The sequence below is a fragment of the Atractosteus spatula genome, chromosome 5 (genome assembly GCF_055471065.1).
Source record: "Atractosteus spatula isolate fAtrSpa1 chromosome 5, fAtrSpa1.hap1, whole genome shotgun sequence".
Lineage (NCBI taxonomy): Eukaryota > Metazoa > Chordata > Actinopteri > Semionotiformes > Lepisosteidae > Atractosteus > Atractosteus spatula.
Window position 1 is genome coordinate 52,090,205 of NC_142710.1, and position 23,351 is coordinate 52,113,555.

General features: G+C 37.0%; 1 protein-coding gene across 2 annotated transcripts in view; it reads right to left on the reverse strand.

Annotated features, from left to right (window-relative positions):
* Nucleotides 1–737: 737 nt before the first annotated feature.
* Nucleotides 738–23,351, reverse strand: part of LOC148835232 (testis-expressed protein 264 homolog) — a 147,746-nt gene continuing 125,132 nt past the window's right edge. The window contains exons 4-5 of one of the 2 annotated variants that reach the window (XM_088915985.1): nt 23,092–23,118; nt 738–3,009 (exon numbers count right to left, since the gene is read on the reverse strand). In XM_088915985.1, the coding sequence (XP_088772111.1) occupies nt 2,699–3,009; nt 23,092–23,118 (338 nt within the window). In that variant the 3' untranslated portion in view covers nt 738–2,698. The remainder of the gene's footprint in view (nt 3,010–23,091; nt 23,119–23,351) is intronic. The other variant, XM_088915986.1, reaches the window with a different exon arrangement.

Below are 23,351 nucleotides of genomic sequence, written 5' to 3' on the forward strand. Positions count from 1 at the left end.
TCAGATTATGATAGGAAGATGTCTCTTTCACTTTGCCCAGTCGACACTCTAGCCTGTGTCATTCATCACCTTTTTCAAAAGCATTGTTTCTTTCTGTCACCATCAGTTCCATGTCATTCTGAAAGTAATCATCTTGAACAGCAAATTATAAAACGGGGGACATTTTCCCATCTCACAAGTGAAATTGATGAGAGCCTTAAGAAGAAGAAGCAAAACAGAAAAATCAATTCTAACTATTTTGTAAGGAATGAAAACATTTACCAGCGTATTTCTGATACATCTTTCTCCCAAGAATCAACATTGCAATCCCTTTAATGGTTGAATCGATCAGAAATAAAACCTGTTTATGGCCAGAATCTAAGGAGGCTTAAAAAAAGTGTGGGGCATTTTGAATTGATTTTTTTTATCTTTCCTTTAAAATGGTAGTAGTATTTACTGGATTACTCGCTGATTCTTTATTGCTTCTGTGTTTTCTGAATTGTGTACCAATCAAACACAATTGAAAAAAAAACGCTTTGCTGAAAAACAATGATTAAGGTGACATTTGCAGATTTAAATGCTGAACAAGACAATGAAAATCTAAAGAAAATTATGTAATCTTCATCATAAATAGGGCAGCACGATTTTATTTAATTTTTCAGGAGGAAGTGAAACACTAATGTAACATTCCAGCTTTTGATGACACTAAAGTCTGCAGAACTCAGAATTGCTCCTTAAGAAATAAAAACCACAGAATGTTTTTTGGGGGGTGTAAAATGTTCATTTTAATAGGCCTTTTTTCATATAGTTACACCTTAAACTCTAATGTAAAAAAAAATATTAATGGAAGCCTGAAGTTAAAGAGGTCCAGACAAAAAGAACTCACAATTGTTTGTTTGTTTGTTTGGAGTGGGAAGAGACTCTTTATTACAGTCAAGAAAATGAAGACCATGTGAGACAGAGTACACTTTCCATCAACAATTCAACACCACAAAAAATACTCTGGCCAAAACCAAAGTGTTAAGTTCCTACAATATATATGCTGTGACCCAATTTCAGCAGTACAAATGTGGCATGACATATCCAAAAACACTGAAAATGAAGTAGTTCAATAAACGCACTCTAATCGCCAGCAACATGCCAAATTTAACAGGAAAATGCCTTTGTAGCACCACTGCATTTCCTATTTAGAGATCACAAAATAGAAAATGCCAGCAGCACACCTCCACAAATCACCAGGGCCAGTGTGTTATCTTTCAGTAAGGGTTTTGGTCCCTATCAGAATCACAAAACTTGAAGACTATTGGGGGAATTGATACAGCTTTGAAAAATCTGAAAGGATCCAGTTTGAAGTTTAGAAAGCATCGTCAGGGAAAAAAATGCTAACTTAATCAAAGGATATTTGTACGGAAACTCCACCAGTGTACAACGTCTTGATAAAATGTCAATATCAGTTATTATAGCAGGACTGACTGGAGACAAGAGTAAAAACTCTTGAGAGTGCTTTTAAATTTGCTGTTCCTGGTTCTAATTATTTAAACCCTTCACCAGTGGTTTTGTCAGCTACACAGATTTTCAGGGAACATTCATCAGTCTCGCTGACAGAAGAGCAGAGGATTTGCTGTAGATACAGTAACTTCCAGAAATATGAGATTCAAAATGTCAAGATAGGAAATTCTGAACACACTACAAGCATTGTACTGGAAAAATATAAGCACCACTATTTCCAAAAAATTATGATATTGTAGATAAATAATACACCTTAACAACTAAGAGCCCTTATTTCAGGTTGTGTATTTTTTTAACCTACTGTATAGAAAAAAATGTGCGAAAGTTACTTTTGGACTACATACTGTATAAATCTCTGAAAAAAAGAAACTCTACTATAAGGATAAAGTGACCATAAACATTTTAAGACCAATCACGGGTTTGAAAATGTCTGTTTCCAGATTACATTTCTCACATCTCCACATGTACTTAAATGAAAAACTGCAGGAGCATTAAGAAAAATGTCAGAAACTCAATTTTCCAGAACACATTTATCTCCTTTTATATTGCACAAAATAAAAAATTAAATGCCACAGATTCCATATTTTCTAACAATGTGAGGCTGCCATAAATTGATTTAATACGTGTGGTAGGAGTCAAGCTACATATTCCCTCTGCATTCTGAAACTACTTCTTTAAGTAAGATTGCATTTGTCATCTGACTGTACTTCTTGCTTCAAACAAAGAGAGGGAGACCTCAATGTTTTGGATTCTAACCTTATATCTCCAGCAGACAATACTTACTAAAACAAAGACAAAGTTGTGTTTTTATTTTTATTTGAATGGAGAAACAGACAAAAATGCAAATATAATGAAGAAATTCCACTCTGCCCCATAACTGACAAATGAAGCTATTCTAATACATCAGTCACATTGAATTCTTATGTCGCTCATAGCAGGTTGTTATCTGTTATCCCTGTCAGCCATATGGGATCAAAAAGGAGAGGCTAGATTTTATCTGAGGTCAAAACAAGCTCATGAACGCTAATCTGAAACTGTACCTATGGCTAACTGCATCCTTCTTTTCCTTTGGATTTGCATCCTAGGGGCACCACTACAATTTTTTACATTGGTTTTAGTGAAAGACATATTGACAATATGTGGTTAATTCTTTTTTTTTTACATTCTCAAACTACTTCTGACAAAAACCGCCTGCCTTTTTAGTAACTGTCTACTCCTCCCCTTCCACAATGGCCCCACGCTCCTCTGCGATAACATCCTGGTTCTTGTTGGCCCTCAATTCCGCCTGGGTGACCCCCACATTTTCTGCTCCCTCAATCGATTCTAGGTCGAGCTCCTCGAAGGAGGAGCCACTTCCAACCGATTCGTTAGAGCCCTTGTCACTTCTGTCACTCCTGTTGTCCCCGTCGTCTTGGTCCCTGGGAGGCAGAGAGGGTGCAACCGACGTTGCCAGGGAAGTCTCACGGCTCTCAGACATGGCCAATTGGCTCACAGAACCAGTTTCGCTGTTTGAGTCCTCACCTTAAAAAAAAAAAGAAGAAAATGAATATGCAATTTATATGAAAGGAATGATGTACATTTCAGTCCTGGAATGAGAGAAATCAGGGATAAATGAAAAGCTACGTGTTTGATTACTAATTTGGTAGTTTGGTTAGATCCCAATGAATGCAAAGACAAGATATGTATGAAGTGTTTGGCGTGACTCACCTAGCGAAAGGAATCTCAGCCTATCCGAGAGGCTGTTGTGAGCAGTGAGCTAGGGGGTTTGCTACAGGTGTGTAGATGAGGAGGCAGGGGGGATGCGAGAGAGATACAAGAAAGGGAGGACCTGGGTACAAGATTTATGTACGTAGGCGAACTGAAGTGTGTGAGATTAGTATCTAGCCTTCCTCCCGAACTTCAGTAACAAACACAAAAAGTGCATTCCCATCTGTTAAGTTTAGCTTTTGTTAAATGCAATAATAAAGCACAAGGAGGATTTAAAAGGTTGATGATTTTTTTATCCCCATAATTAGGAAAAAAAACACTGAGTTATTTTTGGCTTAGCTGCTTTAAAGTGACACTCAAGCGATTCAAAAGAACCATACCTGAAAGCAAAGCAAAGTACAGTACTGTATATGAGAGTGACTGAACATTTAGCAGGCTATAATCTAATTGTGAATCCTCACTATGGCACAAAGTAAGCTTTTTTTTTAAGTCCGGTAACACCTGTTTTCTGAAAGTGTGCACTTTAGCTTCCTCTGCTCTTGTGTAATTGAAAGAAGAAAGGGAAAGAAACAGCTGGTCATTTTAAGATCTATGTGTGTAAAAGTCTGGAATGACTCCTGGCATGGCAGTTACCACATAATATACAATAGGTGAGATTTTTTTTTTCCTTTCACAAATAATGGAGACCATAAACATTTGTCTTGCCTTTTCCAGAAGCATTAAGCATCAGCCATTATAAATGTATTCTCCTGTCAATACAGGCTGTTAAATGTCAGTTGAAACGCTAGGCAAAATATCATTTATTGATTATAGACATCCTATCACTCATTTATAAAGGCATACAAACCCTTTCACAATACGGTTTGGAAACGCAGAACCTGGCTGCAAAATCAACTTTGCTTGTTATTGTCAGTTAAAATTACAGGAGGTATCTGTGCTTCTAACACCTGGTCTTCGCGATTCATCAGCATCGTTGGAGTACTTTCTGAACCAGTTGTTGTGCCGAGCTACAGTATATGAAGCCACGAGTGCTGGCAGACAAACAGCTTTGTAGTGACACTGAAAGGGGCCTTCCTTCATTTCAGAAGCTGTACTCCACAGAACAGCTTGGAAATTAACTCATTCACTGCGTATGGCAACTAGGATTGCTAAAAAAAATTTTCTACACTACACCAAAACTTTTTTCTCTTTAACCTCTCTCTCATACAAATAAAAGAAAACACACAATCTTCCACAACATGACAATTTTAGTCACTAAAAAAAGTTTTCTACACTGTCTGTGAGAACTAAAACAATAACTTTTATTTAAATATGCAAGATAATAGTCATGTACTGTACCATTAATTAGAATATCTATATAGAAATTTGTATCTTTTTAATTCTATGTATCATTGGGGAACAAGGTTAATGACAGTGTGCAGTGTTTTGACAGGTAGAAGACAGGAGAGGAACAGAGTAGCTCTTTGCAGGTTATAATCTTTTGAAATGTTGGTAGCCACCTTGCTTTGCCTGGCTGGGACTTCCAAATTCCAAACCAGTTAAGCAGTGAGACAGGTAAATTAAGATCTTATCAAGAAGATATGTGGACATCAATGCAAATTCACCCTCAGAGGGAGTGGAGACGGATACATGACTTCCTACAGGCCACAATACTGGCATAGAATAATCTTGTTTTGGTGAAATTTTGACCAATTAAACACATAATCAATTCAATCTAGTACTTGTGAGATGAGGAAACACTAATAAAAGGATTCTATTACTACAGTGGAATAGGTTTTTATACCACTAATACACAATATAAAACCATTAAGTGGTTCTGAATAACTTTTGTGTTTTAGTTTCACCAAACCTTTGTGATTTTACTGAGGTACTGTCAAACAAATCTATGTTCAAAACACCGTAACCTTGAATTTTTTTTAATTTAGTGCTGATTTTGACGACTAAACAGAATGTATTAAAAGTCAAAGTTAGTACTGAATCATCTTAGAAAAATAAACAACTGAAATGAAAGTTGCATTTAGCCAGTACTACCAATCCCACCGCAGGAACGAACATACTGGGTAAAGATTGAGTTTCAGATGCCTCCTCAGGACAGTGAGTTTTTCATTTGAGGTGGTTCCTGACCCAGACACATTGGAAATGGTCTATCTGACAAGCCAGGCTCTTTGATTTTGTGTCATTAACCATGTGAGATTGCAAGCTGTGGAGTTTATTAAAGGCTCTTTATTTAGCGCAAGAAACGTTTAATCAATACAGCTCCATCTCAGTCACCCTGTTACTGTCTTGGAGTCTATTAACCCCCACCAGACACACATTCAATAGTGCATTTTATTTCTTCCCACCAGCCAGCGACACGCATCTTGCATTTACAGTGCTATAAGAGTCACAGGGAAATTCACAATTAAGAGATGTAATTAATCCAAAGCCAGATATGAAAAAGGGCACCAATCACAGCAAGAGATCTAAATCTCCTTCTGTCATGCACAGGATAATCATTCATTTCATTCCTTCTTTATAGATCACAGAAGACCTTCTTACTTAAAGGGCCAAGTGCAACATTTTTCTCCTGTCCTTCTTTTTATCGTGTTAATGTATTTGGTACATCAGACAATTTCCTGAAGCATCATGAAAAGTGCAAAACAGAATAACATAAGAGTCTGACTGACAAACATAGATAATCTTCATATCCCTAATCAAATTACTTGTTTTCATATCCGGGATATGATATCCCTGACCAAAATATGCGTCTCTGTTCTTGCAAAACCAGAAATATTCTGTGTGGGCACTCTGTAGCATTTCTGTTATCAATTTTAGTATGTCTGATTGTATTTCTTTTGGCAAAATTAACTGTCTTCTACGTTCTGGGTAAATTGCCCTTAACAGGATTAGAAATGCTCAATTTAACTTAGCTGTTATTGGTAACATCTGACGTGCAGGCTGTATTTCAGCGCAATTAACAGTTTCTAGTTGTAATGTTATATTGCTGTCGATCTTTAAAAGTGGTTGCGTGGTTCATTTACAAAATGCATTTCTTGTGCGAAGGTTTTCCGATCAATATCATACGTACAGTATCTACTTCATACACCATTTAAAATAATACACAAATTTGAGTTGCCTTGTCACTAAAGAAATTATTTTTACCATATCAATAAACTTTTTTTTCTGCTCAGGCCTGGAGAAAAGAAAATGTTTTCTTTTGTGCTGCTCACAAAAATTAACTCAAGCATCTCAAATAAATCAGGCCTCTTCAGCACTTACTGTACACATTCATTTGGTGACTAAAATATTCTCCAAAGATCTGAGACCTTTACAGAATTAATTAAAGCTTGAAGCACAGAACACCCTGGGTTCTCCACAGCCACATTTAAATGTCATTTAGTTCATGAGCATCTTGATTAGAGCACTGCTGCTCATTTTAATTATATGAAGGTATAGAATCTGGGTGATCAATCATGTGCACACACATATCAAATAAAACGTTAAGTTAATATGTAAGGTGAAGTTATTCACCAAATACACTTCATTGGAGAAGGAAAACATTTATGAAGATCGATATCCACACAATTCACAAGCCTGCGGGCTTGTGTTGGTGGCCCTGTGATAAATTAATGTTAGTTGGTTTCTAAACTGGATCTGCATGGCCAGTTGGACCTTGCTGTCATCACAGAGACTTTCTGTCATCTGGCCGCATAGATACACATCTGGCAGATGTTTGTAAAGCCCTGTGATGGACAGAGCAGTCCGACTCTCAGTGCTACCTTGGGCCTTGTTCTTCTGGAATAAGCTCTGAGTGGTAGTGAACCTCAAGAGGAGAAGAACGATTTCACATAATGGATAACATAATGGAGCTGCTGCCTCTGAGCTGTTTTTTATGGTTTGAGCTTGGGGTATGCCACTTGGCGACAATTGTTAGAGAGAAAATATGTGCAGGCATTCGCATGAGGTTGCGAGAGTAAATTAGACTGCTGCTGATTTAGATTAACAAGAGAAACGACTTGGGAGAATTTGTCTAATCATGGAGTCATGGTGAGACGAGTCTAAGGGCTATCAGGTGGACCAGGGAAGAGACAGGATAGTCGGCAGTGCAGTGCTCAACTGCCAACTGACTACCTTCCCATAAGATAGAAAGGAAACGTAATCATGTGCTTCTCATTGGTTATTAGGGAGAATCACAGCTTCATCTCCCTTAGGGTTAAGAGAGAGGATGGGATAAGCATCATTTGCACACCCATCATGAATTTTATACAAAAGGGGAATCCAGTCAGGAAATTCACTTTTTCAGACCAAGTAAGGGCTGGACTATAAGTTATTAAGGGTTGGTCCATCCTTAGCTTCTCAATTCCCCCCAGTTTCATTACCAGTAAACAGAAAGTAGGTCTAATGCTACACTAGCAGTTTAAAGAAGATCCGGCACAGATGGATCAATTAGAAAAGACGGAATCATTAATGAAACGTTAAGCTCCAAATGACAAATAATTATGCAAACTCTATCCAGTACGAATTAGTTCCATTTTTGTACTAGAGTTACTTAGTATGTCTATTTGCATTAGACAGAATTAAAAAATCAATTAAAGTAGGTTAACAAAGATATACAGGGACTGAGCACTCTAAGCAGTTAAGAGGTACAGTAGATAAACGTACTTTGCTAGTCTACACACACAGGCTTGTAGGAATGCATATGGTGACCATGGTGAAAGATTACACTAAGCTCCTTACATCTTGTGTGGGTAATATGTTATTGTGAGCATACTTTCATGATAATTAATCACAGACTATGAACTGACCAGGCTAATTCTGGGCGATATCTGCTTAGGGACACACCAGCCAAGCACCTACAGTAGGTCAGTCAAGCCCTAACTGTGCGTGCTTCCTTGCTCATTTATATTGAACTGTTTCAAGGCAGCAGCATCTCTACAGGAAACACAGAGCACGTGTCATTAATAAGCAGTGTAGAAACCCATGCCACACTGAGGGAAAGAAACATTTATTCAACAACACGCCTGCAACCTCACAAAGTACATCGATTGTGGAAATCCATGGTTTCCATTCATGCGCTTGGGGAGTTTTTCAATGTCCCGGTCAGGCTGTTAAATTAAAGAGCATCCCCCAATTTTCCTGTCAGAGCTTTTCAAAGCAGTGTACAGTTTCCCGGTTATCCAGCTATGTATGAAAAGTACAATTCCCAAATCAATGAGCTGTAACTCACTGCTATTTTTAATAATGTTGCTTCTGTTAACACTGACACCAAAAAAGGAATATGGTCCTGAGCACTTGGAGCTCAGTTCTTGCAATTGAAAAACAGATTTAAGGCCATCTCCTGCCCAGAAAACCCTTTTTAATTTTTTTTTAAACCTGTAAGAGATGGACTAAGATTATAATAAAAAATTAAAGAAATGATAGCTCTAGAAATGAGCAAATATACAATACACGGATAGAAATTAAAAAAAAACATGACTCTACACAGATTGTTTTTCTAGGGCTAAAGTACCAAAAGCAATATGAATAATATCTTACATGCTGTGAACACAGGAATCAAATCGCGTCACGCAGTGTGTTGAAAGAAACTATATTTCCAACAAGTTATATTCAAATTTTTACAGTGTAATATTAATATTAAATTTTAGTAATTAAATGGTACACATTGCATCAAATAATCATTAATATTTCAGGAGTCCACTGTTGAGATCACTGAAATAGCAGTAAGTCTTCTGTGTAAAAAGATGGATTTGTTTAACTGATCGCAGGAGCTCCGGTGCTTTAAGATTGAAGTAATTGAAAGAAAAAATGTTTCTAATTTAAAGTTTTCCAACTACAGTACATGGAGTCATGGAAATTGTGCGAAAACACATTTTAAAAGGTGAAGTCATGCTGTATCTGTCAAAACATTTGCTTCCTTGATTATTTCATTAATACTACTGGGGATGTGTGGGTTTGCATTTCCATAACGTGAAAAAAGCTCTCCCTGATTTTATTACTGTGTCAGTTATGTTTTAAAAAATAAATTGATGTTGTATTTGATTTATTTAATGATGTATGTTCATTTCTGTTTTGACTTACACCGTACAGTGTTTTTAACAAAAGAAAAAGGCTGACAGGTTTAATCATCTGGAATGAATTGTAAATCAACATCAGACAATATATTTAAGAGAAGATTATTATCTTGAGTTACATTCATATTACATAAAGTATTTTTCCATGGGATGTAATATCAAGACGGAGAGAATTTTATTTGTTATGTTTTTGTTGAACTCACGTTTGGGATAGTGAAAATGGATTTGTATGTCTTTCTTCACATTCAGCTGTGAGAGAGGATGATATTAATGCACAAGTGCTATTCTTGCTGACAGTTGTGAACCTTTGTGTAGTCTTTCCTCCTTCATATTTATTTATTAAATGTCATATTTTTATTGCTTTGGAAAAAAACAAGTCTAAGGAGTGCGGAGTATCGATGGCAGTGTGGTCACCTTTAATTAGCACAGTCTGCAGTAAGAGGATTTGGGAAAGCGCCTAGAATCTCCACATCTTATTAAATACTGCTGGGCAGCTTCAAGGTACACAGTCTCTCAGGGGAAAGAGATCTGTGGAAATGCTATAAAGTACACTGGTGTTGAAAAAGCTTGTGTGGAAAGTAAAGTATGAAGTCAGTTCCTCTGTTACAGGTGAAAGATGGTTTTGAAAAATTTAAGCCATGTAGAATAATACATACAGTACATATAGGAACAAGTAATAGGTTTATTCCATGCTGAAAAAAAGGTGTGAAGAAGGCTCCATGGCCAAAACGTTGTGTTCTCTTTCTTCTTTTTTTCAGCATGGAATAAACCTATTACTTGTTCCTTTGCAGCCTACGCATGCTGACGCAGCTACCCACCTGAACTACAGTACATATATGTACACTTTCACAAGGGTCACACTGTGCAGCACATTCAAGGTGTGTATCTCCTTAGAAAGTCCATAGATCTACTATTCCTTCTGAAAAGCCTCCTATGCCTGGCTTAAACCTTGGCAAGAGCTACAGTATGATTCTCCTACGTGAATGAGCGAAAATTCACCCTAGCAGATGTTTTTAACATGTTTGCACTTACACTCAACTGGCAAATTTTACTAGTTTTTATAAAAAATGGCTGTGCTGTAGTCTTTAATTATTTAACTGGGCCTGATCAAGGTCATTTGTGAAATGAATGCCCTTGGGGAAATACAGCTCTGCATGCCATGAAACAGCAGAGACATCCTCCCCCCCTCCCCCAACAAGCTACAGTATGTCTTAACACCACAAAAGAATCTGTCTGAAGCAAAACATAGTGTCCTAGTGACCTGACTCCTACATGTTGCCCCAAACTGAATTTCAATCATTTGAAAACTGCTGACTGCCACTCTGGGTCATGTGGAAAACGGGTTAAAGGTCTAATTTTTGAGAAGTGACCCAATTAATCTCTTTTTACCTGGAGTGGACCCCTGCACAGGTCAGGATACCCTGATCGATCAAAAGAGTATCTCGGAAGCACAGCCGTGCAGCAAGTACCACGGGTCAAATTGTATCTGCTGAGTGTTTTGAGTGATATCGTATCATATCTCTACCACAGCAGTAAGATGGAAGTTAAAAACATTCTAAAAGATTTGTAAAGAACACAGTTAAAAGAAGAGATGTTGTAATAAACAACAAAAGAGGGAGGTGTTAACTTGTGGTGATAAAAAATGAAAAGTATGTGAGAATCACAAGGTGAGCTGCTATCTTATAAAACTGCAAGACCATAATAAACGTGTAACATGTTTACAGCATTCCTGAATAAGACTCCAACAAATAAATAAAAAACATTGTATAATAGAAATCGATTGAAATTCAGCCTTGTACATACTAATGTACAGTAGGTAAAACTATTTCTGCAACACGTTTTTTTCTTACCAATTAAACACATTATGGATGCAGAAACTGCACTCACTTATTATAATGAGAGACCTACTGTATGTGTGATCTCCTCTTACTACCAAAAGAGCCAGGTTTACCAGAAAGATCAAAAGATTGAAAGCAACTATGAGGCATTAGTTTAGTTATGAGTATTTTACTTAGATTAAATCTTAAACTAAAATAAAATTGGGGTTTCTTTACATTCTTTTAACACAGGAAAGAGGAAAAAAAAGTCAAGATACAACTAAGATTATATTTCATTTTAATTGGAAGAATCCTCAATTTCATTGCACTTTAGAATTGCTGGCACATTACAATACTCCTATTGAAATTTAAATCATTAAAAACATTTTAAAAAGAAAAGCTTGTGAAAGAGAACAGCCCCAGCTGATCTTCCACAAAAATACCCCAAAATAATGACATAGATCCGGCATCTTTATATGTATTCTTCAGCTGAAGCTGTTTTGGCTCCTTTAGAACACTTGCCTGCATTAGTTGCTAAATTAGTCCCAGTGGGATTATTAAATGAGAATCAAGGTCTAATTCTTAAAATGTAAAAAAAAAAAAAACAGAGCAATACACTTCTAATATAAAACTGAGATAACCAATAGCTAATAATATACCCAGGCTATTTCAGGTCAAGACTGAATAATGAATGATGACTGAATAATACAACGGTGAAATGCAGATTTTAACTCAGAAGATATCCAAATACTTTATAAAATATCATATCAGATCACCAAACTACCACTTCAAAAACCACAAGCCTCAGAGCAATCATGATGGTCTGATCTTGACAGCACCCGTACAACAGTATGTCTGGAGCCTGTGACCACCTGGGTAACACAACTTAACTGAAACCCCCCTCCACATTACCTCTTAATTATTCTTTTTAATTTATGGGTTTTGCACAAAGGAACTCATTATACTATGATCGATATCATTATCCTGAGAAACAGCATCCTTTCATACTTAAGGAATTTAGTACTCCAGCCATTTTTTTTGTACCCATAGCCTGCTTCAATATTTTCAACACAGCATGATAAAATGTCCCTAAACTATGGTCACGAACTTTGGGTAGTGACTGAAAGAATGAGATTGTGAGTACAAGTGATGGGAATGAGTTTTCTATGTAGGGCTGCTGGGATTACTCTCTGTGGCAGGGTGAGGAGCCCAGCAGTCCAGGAGGACCTTGGAGTCAAGCCGCTGCTCCTCTGGATTGAGACGAGCCCGTTGAGGTGGTTTGAGCAGCTGGTATGGATCCCCCCAGGGCACTTCCCACTGGAGGTGTACTGTACCACTGGGAAGAGACCCAAGGCAGACTGAGGACACTCCCTCGACTGGCCTGGGAATGCCTGAAGAGCTGGAGACTGGTCCTGGGGAAAGGGAAGTCTACTCTGCTCGGCCTGTTACGGTACCTCCTCACCAGGAGTAAGAAAATGAGATGAGCATAATAAAAAGTTCTAGAGCATGAATACAAGGCAGGTTGATGGTAAGGATGAGACAGTCAGCTCATTAAGTGTTCAAAATTCTTCTAGACGTTAAGTAAGCCTATCATGACATCGGGAAAACAATATGTATGTGAAGGCTCCCAGCATGTCTTCCTACAGAACGTGTCCTCCAGGACAAGAACTTGTCTTCCAGGTTCACCACAGGACTGACTTTTAACTGACAGGACATACTCTTCTGTGTTGTATTCACTGCACTTGCAATGTCTTTTGTTGACCTCAATTACATTTTTCTCTTAAAAACACTTATTGAGCCTCAAACGTTAAGTTCATGTGACAACGTCTATCAGAATTTTCCATGTACCCTTGGCTTCTCATTTGATATTCAAATGAGGACAAAAGATGAAGGCATCTAGATCTTGAGGAATCTTTGCTCTTTAGGGATAAGGAAATGAATGAAGCTCCAAAAACATGAATGAAGATTAGACAATCATCATCTGGGAGATGGCCTGAGATCACCTCGGAATACTACTGCTGAAGTGCTGTCCGCTCACAAGTGATTGATCATCTCAAGCAAACAGAAACAAGGATTAACGACTCCAAAACCTTGATATGCTGCTAGACCTGAGACAGCTTAGACGGGTTTAAAGAATTAGTGCTGTGCTATCCATCTACCCATCTCTTTATAAACTGTTCATTGCACATACAGTATGATGTACTGTAATTTCATTTCAAGCTACACAAAGGGCTCAGTGTAACATTTTTGACCAGTAGTACTGGCATGGATATCAACGGTAAATCTTAAGTTAACGCTTAGGAAAACATAACAATAAAATACCTGCTGGTTTGTATTTTCAATTTCTCATTGAAATCCCACCCCCAAGGCATAACATTACACAAGACTGAATAGTTTAAAAACTGACAAAAGAGACTATATGATTTCATTACGGTTTAAAGCTCAGAAACCTGACAACTAAGAGTAATTTTCTTGACTTTGTTCAAGTTACTTGCATTATTACTATACAAGTGTGTAGGATAGAGTGAGAAAGTTCGTTTTTTTAATGAAAGGCTTTCCAGCCTCTATTAAAATGCAATGGCTCAATTTGGCAATCAATCTCCTTTAAGCTATTTTCAAGAGGATGTACATGAGATAAGGATTCATGTATTAGGCTGAGACATACTGTTGCCAGTCACAATCATACTAAAAAATAATGCTGTTTTCAATCATATCTCTATCAGCTCTGACCAAGACTTTCCAGGTGTGTAGTACACTAAAATAGGGACAATTTGTCCATCCAATACCAACCCTAATAACTATTCAAATGCTAGCACTAGAAGGTTCTTTTAGCTCAGATCATTCCTTTTTAGTAATATACTGTATGACAAATTGGAAAGGAAATTCAAAGTTAAATAAATCCAACCTCTTTCTATTTCAGAGGTAAGGTAAAACAGGACTACAGCTAATAGTGTTTTTAGAGGAAAGCAAAGAAATGTGCTGTCACTGCTTGTGTTGTTTCTATGTATAGTATTTCAAGCTAGTATGCCACAGTGTCTGTCCAAATTGATTTTTTTTCTTGTCAAAGCAAGATGGAGGAGTGTTCTGAAATTCAGTCCCTAAAATCTGCGTCTTCTTCTTGATATATAACATGAAGATGAACAGATTAAAAAAAACTATTCGAGAAAAAATAGAGACTAGTGAGATGAAATATGGATCTTGATGTGCCTACATAATACATATTTTGATTAAATATTGCGATGTATTAGCAAGATTACCTAATTTGCTTTCCTAAATCTCCAGACTGACAGTATATGTTACAAACATCTCTTCCAATGAAAAGGCAGCATTACTAATTCTTTTCATGAGTGTGATCTGTTGTGTGATAAATTCACTTCAGAAAAAAGCATAAACAGCATAAACAGAAAGAAAAAAAAACATCACAAAGTAATTTTATTTTTACAAGAAGCCAGTATTACGTTTAATCTGTACATTATTTTCCCTATCTTCTATTCTTTTCTGAAACAGAAAAAAAACGTCACTATCAAATCCTGGCTGTGAGAATTGTTCCACCTCTGCTCCAGTTGACAACTGTGCCAGTCTCTGTTATCTCTGCCTTCTGAACTACACAAAGCTAACAGCATTGCTCTTAAACTATGTTGATCCTAGAGTGAAAAACCCTGGGGGCTTAGAATCACTGAAGAGTCAGTCTGCAATGCTGCAGAAATTCTCTGGGATTATGGGAAAAATATGATGCTAATTAAAAGTCCATCTCTGAAAGCTTCCAGAATCCTTTGGTCAACTTTCCAGTCTCTCTTAGTTAAAAAAAAAACTGCACTCTTCATGCATTTTTATAGCAAAATATTGTAGCAAACAAATCAATAACAAAAATACCCATGTCAGTTAATTATCAGTTATTGAAGTGCACAAAGCTTAATCTGTTTTACTATATTTCTTATCAGAATATTAGTATACATTTTCATGTGCAAAGAAACAGTTGCGAGATCTACGGTTTGACTAGTAAAGTGTTTGTAAAAGAGATGCTGAGTACTGAGTACAACCTTCATGTGAGAAATATAAAGCATGCATACAGTATGTTTAGAGAGCAGAGATCCTGCTGTTCCCTTGATGTCAGAGAGTTACAGCAAGTAACTTATACATTTCCTCCTTTATGTTATCAGGAAATGTGCATTGCAGGCACATACTGTACAAGACATAACACAAAACATAAAACATTTAACACAACATGAAACTGTTAACAACTAAAAAACATACAGTACATGCATTAGACGAGGAAAACAATTTAGCAGCTTATGTACTGTAATCTTTACAATCATGAAAAAACAAACAAACTGGGTCATCATTGTGTGAGATAGATGACAGAGTTTAAACTCCATCTATGTTTTACAGAATCATATGAAAACCTTTATCCATGAGTCTTTGATGATGATGAGCTAGTGCTGAATTCTAAATATTTTGATGGAACTGCTAGCACATTTCAGTGCTGCAAGCTGCTTTCTAAATTCTTTCTTATATAACAAGAACAATAGCATTGATCAGACTCTAAGCATCTTCACTGACCTGTACTCTATAAACAGAAACTCTAGGGCAGGCACAACATTTTACTGTATATCTTAATTAAGCTTGCAGTTTTTGAGTAGGAATGGATAAATTTACTTACATACATTCTAATGCTCAAACCCATTTGGCTGGTGAACAATGGCCTCACTATGAAGACTGGGTCCTATACAGTGGCTGGAAAGACACACTGGAAGCATACACATTGATATTCACTACTGGTCCTGAAAAGCCTCAGCAATGCATTTGTAGAGGGATTTCAGGGACTAAAAACTAGGAACTAGTTGTATTTAAGACCAAATAAGTTAATAATTGACTCTAGCTAGTAAGAACAAACGTTCACCAAAACCAAAAGACCTTGTAGCTCCAGTATGAAGAGTGAAGATTGCCGAGTTACATGAAGTGATACACAACAAGAACATCATCCTTCAGCCAGGAACATCCTGTAAGAATAGCTGATCTTTTTTTGTTATCTGGAAGTTTAATTGTGTCCTCCATTTTGTGTTTCAGAGTAACTGGTAAAAAACAAACTGGAGGGCACAAGTGAGAAATAAAATGAAAGTGCTTTTAAAACCAAGGACAGGATGCACTGATCTCTAAAAAAGGTTGTAGGAGTCTGGAACAAGCTACTGTACATACCCTGCCATGATATTTAAGCTTATTCCACGGAGAGGTTGGATAAGATCCTTGCATCACTTAGCTACTCATTCTGTACTGTTCTGCATATGTAGGTATGTATTAGGTGAGCTGGAGTTGGTCTTTTTGTTTAAGTTTATTGTCCAAATTTAATTACAATCATGTCCTCCTATAAGAGATGATTACCAGAACAGGTGTTTATCACAGTCTGTGATGACTGTAGTGTATGAAGAGACCATTAAAATACTATCTACTGTATATAATGCAATGCTAGCCTGCATTCTCCAGAGAAATGTATCCACTTAGCTACCATGAGGAGACAAAAATGCTGTGGCCACTCAATTGCAGATATCAGCACTGAGACACCACTTCATAATACAAGAAACTGTCCTTAATGGTGGTGTAAAGGGTGCCCCCAGTGATTTTAACTCACTGGAAAAGAGTGGAAATGAAAGGTTCTCAGAGCCTAATTAAAGAATAACACTCACAAAGTTGTTGTTTTCTGTAGGTCCTCATTCTGCTGTTTGGATTAATAAATCTATAATATGAAGAAAAAAGGAAGCCAAAATTCATATTTGAAATGTTCATGGTTTTCTAATATTTATTAAAGCCTTACACATCATGAATCTCTAAAACTAAAAACATCAAAGCACAAAACTCACAATGCACTGCATGAAATCTTAAACAAGCATTTTTTAATGAGTAAATACGTCCTTTAAGGAGAAAGATGTGATTATTTTACTACTTTCTAGCACAACACAACTTAAATGAGATAAGTTGGAATGAGAAATAAATTGCAAGGGCATGCAATTACTGAACATGGCGTTTTTTGTAAGGTCATAGTCTAGGGATCACGGCTCAATAGAAACTTGTAGATCGGTCAGTCCATGTATTTGGGCTGTATATTGTATATGAAACTCAATGGAAAATCTCCGGAATAGGCAATAGATTAGGCAAGACTGAAGATTATAGCAAGGCACACTCAAGCAGATGGCAGGATTGAATTTGAATCCTGAAGTATAGACGTTTAAATACAAGGCAAGAAGTGTGGCTCCTTGTAAATACTATTGACAGGTGCTTTTGCCCATTCGGATTAAAAAAGCTCTGTGATAGGGCTGCACCTGATCACTTGTTGTTGAGGTTGTTTTTCATTTGTGCTTTTTGTTTTTTTGTTTCTGCAACTCGGGGCACGCAGAATGCAAGCTCCCACAGACAGCTGGTGAGCTAGCATTCACACCTTAAAGGCCTACCAAGGACTACATATAGTAACAAGACTTTAAATATTAACAGCGACTACTCCATTTTATTATTAGTGTTAAAGGCCTTAAACTGCATTGTTGCATTCTGGAGCACAATTCTTAATGATATCCAGACTTTAAAGACAGCACTTTCATGTTTGCCTGTGGGCAGTATTTTAACACCCTGTCCCCACTGCAACACAAAACAACACTCCCTCTTCACTGTGCAAAGAGAGGAAATGTTGTCTTAGTGGCAGAGAGTTTATAAAAGTAAAGACACCAAGGACAGCATGCCCCTTGCCACTTTCTATAATACCATAAATATGTTCAACACATAAAGAGTTAAAGCATTTCTTTTGTCAACAGTATGGCTTTAACAAGCACTTCTGCTCGACTAAGTTTGACACTTTGTTAGAAAGCTCATAACACATTGAGGAGAAATAACAGTATCCCTCAACATAAGTCACAGAGATGAGAGTCAAAATGTGACTTTCAGCATTAAAAAAAGAATAAAATAAAAAAGTCAACTGAAAGGATACTTAATTGTCAATCTGAATTGATGCTCTGTAGAAAATTTTTCTTCTTCTTATTGTTGTTGTTCTTATTCTTAGCATTATTATTACATATTTTGTTTATCTGCCAATTGCATTTCTTGAAGGGGTGTCACTTCAAATCATTGTCCACATGCAGAATGTCCCCTCGCAGATAAATTCATCACAATTACCAAACCACTGCTAAGGAGGGAAATTAAGAGATCAAAACAATGAGACGCTAAAAACCCAAATGGGTAATTTGTAAATTGTGTAATTTTAGGGCCCGTAAAGAAAGTATCAGTAACATTTTATATCAATATAAAATCTATTATTAAATTCTATAGCTAGTACCCCCAATTTGGTAAAGGCAGTCTGGTAAATGTTTGGTCCAGTGATTGCATTTATGCATGGTTCCAGTTTTGAAGTATAATATAAATAAAAAAACATTTGTCTTGTTCTTAAAGGGAAAGAGAAAGGTACTAAAACACTTAGAAGCTAAAAGCATTTAATTATTTGAATGACATGATGTATTTTCAAGAATATGAGCCTATGGCAATACATGTACAGTAAGCAATCTTGCAGTTTGATTTGCACAGATTTGATTTTTAAAAACTTCCCATCAGTTGCAGTACTTTAGCTCTAATTGTCTCAACTCTAATTATCTAAGTAATTCACTTCACCCCATAAGCATTCAATTAGTGGGTGCTACTTATTGCTATGAAAATAATGACTATCATACAGTAGCTCTGCAGAGGCATGCTTTACCAGGATATATTACCAATGCAGAATATCCCAAATGTAAGCTACAGTGTAGTAATTATCTACCAATTCTGGATTTTATAAAGAAAAACACAAACAAAATGTGGAAGCTAGTGGCACATAAAATATTAATTTGATCCAATAATACTGTATATTCTATACAATGAACTGTGGCTGAGTCAGCACAGAGTGTTGAAAGTTATTACTCACACTTCCTTTACTATTCAGGAACAACATGCTGCACACAGACTCAAACGTCAAATGTTTAATGTAATGTGGCTAGGGAAACTGAGAAAAATTAAAATTTTCATGTACATGCTCAGGTAAGGTAAGAGTTAAGAAGGCTGTCTATTGATGCTGTGAGACTCCAGGGCAGGCTGAGAGCTATGGACTAAGCCTCAATGTGGATTGTTCTCCGAGTTTTACTATCTGGGTTGGACAGCAATCTGTAGACTTGAAACATTCCAGCCCCTAGACTTGGTGACCAGCAGGCCAGCAAGTGTCTTATTGAATAACATCAAATTGAAGGCAAGAACCACACAAACACTCACAAAAAACCCAAGAATTCCCTGAAAGTAATATCCTACAATAACATTGTGGAAGGAGAGAATTTGAAACCCATGCCTTCTGGTTCGATCTTAAGAGTTCATACCTACAGTATGTTGACCGACTTAAGGCCACAAAATGCACACTATGGTGAGCTGCATTGAAGTCTTAAGCCCCACAAATAGAATTTATGGCAGATGTGACAAGTTTATAACTAAAGCAATTTTGACTTGAACTAAACATCACATGGTCCTGTCCAGACATAAATGAGGTCTTGAGGCTGCACAGCACTGTGACTTTTTAATTCACATAATTCATAACATTCTGACACCAGAGCATGCCATAAAACTACAAAAGCTCTGTTTACTGAAGCATAAGTCAAGCTGCAACCATACAGTGAAAAAAAGTATTTGGTATGTGACCAATCTTGAAGGTTTGAATATAAATGGAAAATACTATATTGTAAACCTTTATATGACAGCAATTCTCAATCCAGGTCTTTGTCACCTCGCTGTCCATTAGTTCTTGTTTCAGCTCTGGATTATCATCAAACACTGAGTTTTTTAATCTATGATGATTCTAATCAAATGAAAGGATGAATGAGATATACAGTACAGTACTGCATTTGCAAAAGTCATATTTTGCAAGTGCCTTGCAAAAGTATACATTTTTCCAATCATATCCCAGCTTGATGAATTACAAAAAATGTACATAGTTTTTTTTAAATTGACTATTTTCCATCAACAGTTATTCAGGTCAAGCCGAATATTTTTAAGGATGAAAAAAGCTACGTGTTAGCTAACACTGCAAAGAATAATCCCAAAAAATACAGTGGTGTGAAAAAGTGTTTGCCCCCTTCCTGATTTCTTATTTTTTTGCATGTTTGTCACACTGAAATGTTTCAGATCATCAAACAAATTGAAATATTAGACAAAGATAACACAAGTAAACATAAAATGCAGTTTTTAAATGAAGGTTTTTATTATTAAGGGAAAAAAAATCCAAACCTACATGGCCACTGTACATATTTCCAAATTCTGGATACATCACCTGTTGTGGAAAACCACTGGAAAGGGGTGAATACTTTTGCAAAGCGCTGTATGCAGAAATGGAGGATATCTGCTTTACAATACGTGGTGCTTTTAAAAATTGGACTGGACTGTATAGCAGATAGATCGATTAACAATGACATTCATAACCCACGACTGTTGCTGTGAGATGAATCCGATCCTGAATCTATCAATGGCTTAGACATTTCGAAAGAATTACACATGAGGCATCATGTACAGTACTAAGCTATCATCCATTCATTTTCCAGCCACTTTATTTGGTACGGGGTCATGGTGGAGTTCAAGCCTAACCCAGCAAGGAATGGGCTCAAGGCAGGATACATCCTGGAGGGAACAGACACGCACACTCGGACCAATTTTCACCAGAAGCCAATTAACCTACAAGCATGTCCTTCGACTACGGGAGAAAACTGGAACGCTTTGTGAATGTGGGGAGAACATACAAACCAAGAATTCAAGAATTTCTCAGTTTATTAATCAGACATTAAATTACTACAGAAACGTGCCCTGTGACTGCACCTGGCGTAGGTAATAAGTCAGGATTAGTCTGCATAATCTCCCAGAGCGAATTAGTATTAATTTTACTGCAGTGCTGGAAGCACTTTACACAGATGAAATCAAAACAAACGTTTCCAAATATTTCAGATGCTCTTAGCATTCTACAGATGTGATAATTATGTATTTAAAAATAAGGCTGAAGACTTTATACTACAAAGAAGCTTGACAATACAAATATAATATTTAAACAGGACAATGTAGCCAGCAGGACCAAAGAATAAAACATGTATCAGTTGATGTTAAATGGGAGGAAAACTAAGTCAAAATTCAAGTAACAAATTCCAATAAATGTCAGGGATCATAAGGCATCAGTGAGGTAAATACCTTCTGAAGCCTGTGGAGTCTCACTACTGACTGCTGAGATAGGAAATGTGTTCCACAGTGTAACAAGGAATGTCCTTCTAAATGCCCTTACCCACTGGCTTCAGATAGAATAATATCACAGCTGTACTCATAACTCTCCAAATGGGTGACTCTAGCCCAGTCATCTAGTCACACTTAATACAGTGTCACAGCTCAGTTTTCAAATGATTTATATTGTGACAAGTTAATATCTCTGCTTACCTAACTCAAGACCTTTTTACTAGAGTCCCATCAGGGTTTTTTTTTCTGTTTTCTTTTAATGGTAAGGCTATTCATCTTGTTTGACTGCTAGCACTTTGAAGAACATGCTCAAACTGACAGAGCAATTATACAACCTCATCTATCAACAGATCGATGCAATCAATAGAGGGAGCAGCAACTGGAAAAATACATTTCAAAAAGTCTTTGTTCAGCCTCTGTATAGTCTTCAATATGTAATCAACATGCCACACGTCCAGCTCAGCAGTGCGTTTTTGGCCTTCTATCTGGCAGGTACAGCTATAACCCTTACACAACCTCTTTTAATGAAGAACAGAAATGCTGCACAATAGATTGAAATGAATCCTGCCCTCAAAGCAACATATAGCAATTCACTATTCACTCCTCATTTTTTATTAATAACTCTTAAGAAGAAAGGTTTTTGTTGTGATCTGTAGCCTGCATAGCACCAACAAGAAAGAACGTACCACATTTGATGAAACCTTATTACCAAAAAAACCTTAAGTTTCACAATGTATAAAATCTGGACTAAAATGGGGTTCAAAGATGGTAGCTCCTGGGCTGAGACAACATAAGATGAGATTTTTCTTATCAAAAAAGGTTCCTTTGGCAGAGTTTCTACAAAGAAGGCTCCTGAATAAGAAATATTGAATTTTAGAATAAGGACGATCGGGCATATCTATCATTATCACTTTGCTTAACTGACTCTTTTATCCAGAGTAACTCAATAACTCACATTTGTATACCTATACTACATACAACAGGGCATGTTAGCACAGCAATCTGAGCATACCACTTCCCTCAAATATCCTGTGCAACAGCTGTACTCCACCCAGGATTTCAACACCCAACCTTCCAGCTACAACCCTAACCAATACTACACAAACCAATACTGCCTGAAAAAGAATGCCACATTCGCAGGGTATTTATAGAGTCTCACAGTCTCCTCCAAAAAGAATCTATCTGTGACTGTTCATCCAATTTCCAGGAAATTATCAGTATACACACATGCAGACATGGGCATGCAAATGACAGTGGAGAAGAAACAGCACTTGAAGAGATACGGAGAGCCACTAAAGTGTGGTTGTTCTCAGGGAGTGACTGCAAGAATGTACAGTATAACCACCCTGTATATTATCTAGTTTCCAAATGTTTTTATTTTGTTGCAGTTTGGGGCAATTTTTGTGTTGACACTGAACAGGTCTACCAGAGTTCAAGGGTTGAGTTGCACCTGAAAAGCAAAGCAAGGCTCACAAACCGAAGATCTGTCATTACGTGCATAAACATAATAAATCAAACAGTACCGTAAGACATGCAGTACGTTGAAACATTTAGAAATTTGGGGGAAGCCAGGGCTGCCGGATTTGCACAGGAGGGCAGCAGTGCATATCATCGTCCAGTCATTATCTGACAAGACGATTCCTTGTGTGGGCAGGCAGGCAAGGGGAAAGGCAATGAGACAGCTTAGTGCACTCCCCCTTCTCGCAGGAACAACACTTGCAGTGCTCTCTCACATGGAGCCAAACCATTGTTTTGTATTTCCATCTTACCTTGAAAGAGATTCACATCCACCTTTTCTACAACAAAAACAAACAGTACACCATCTTAACTCAGAGAAACATAAAACAACTAACAGCAGGCCTTGGCTTCAAGAAACTGCTGCTGCGCATGATGTCCACCATTTGGAACCACACCGCATAAAACTAACTCCAGAAAACCATAAAACCTTGAATTATTTTTGCATATATCATGTTTGAATTTATTATACCATTCTCTCAGCAACTTAATCCAAATTGACCAACATTAACAT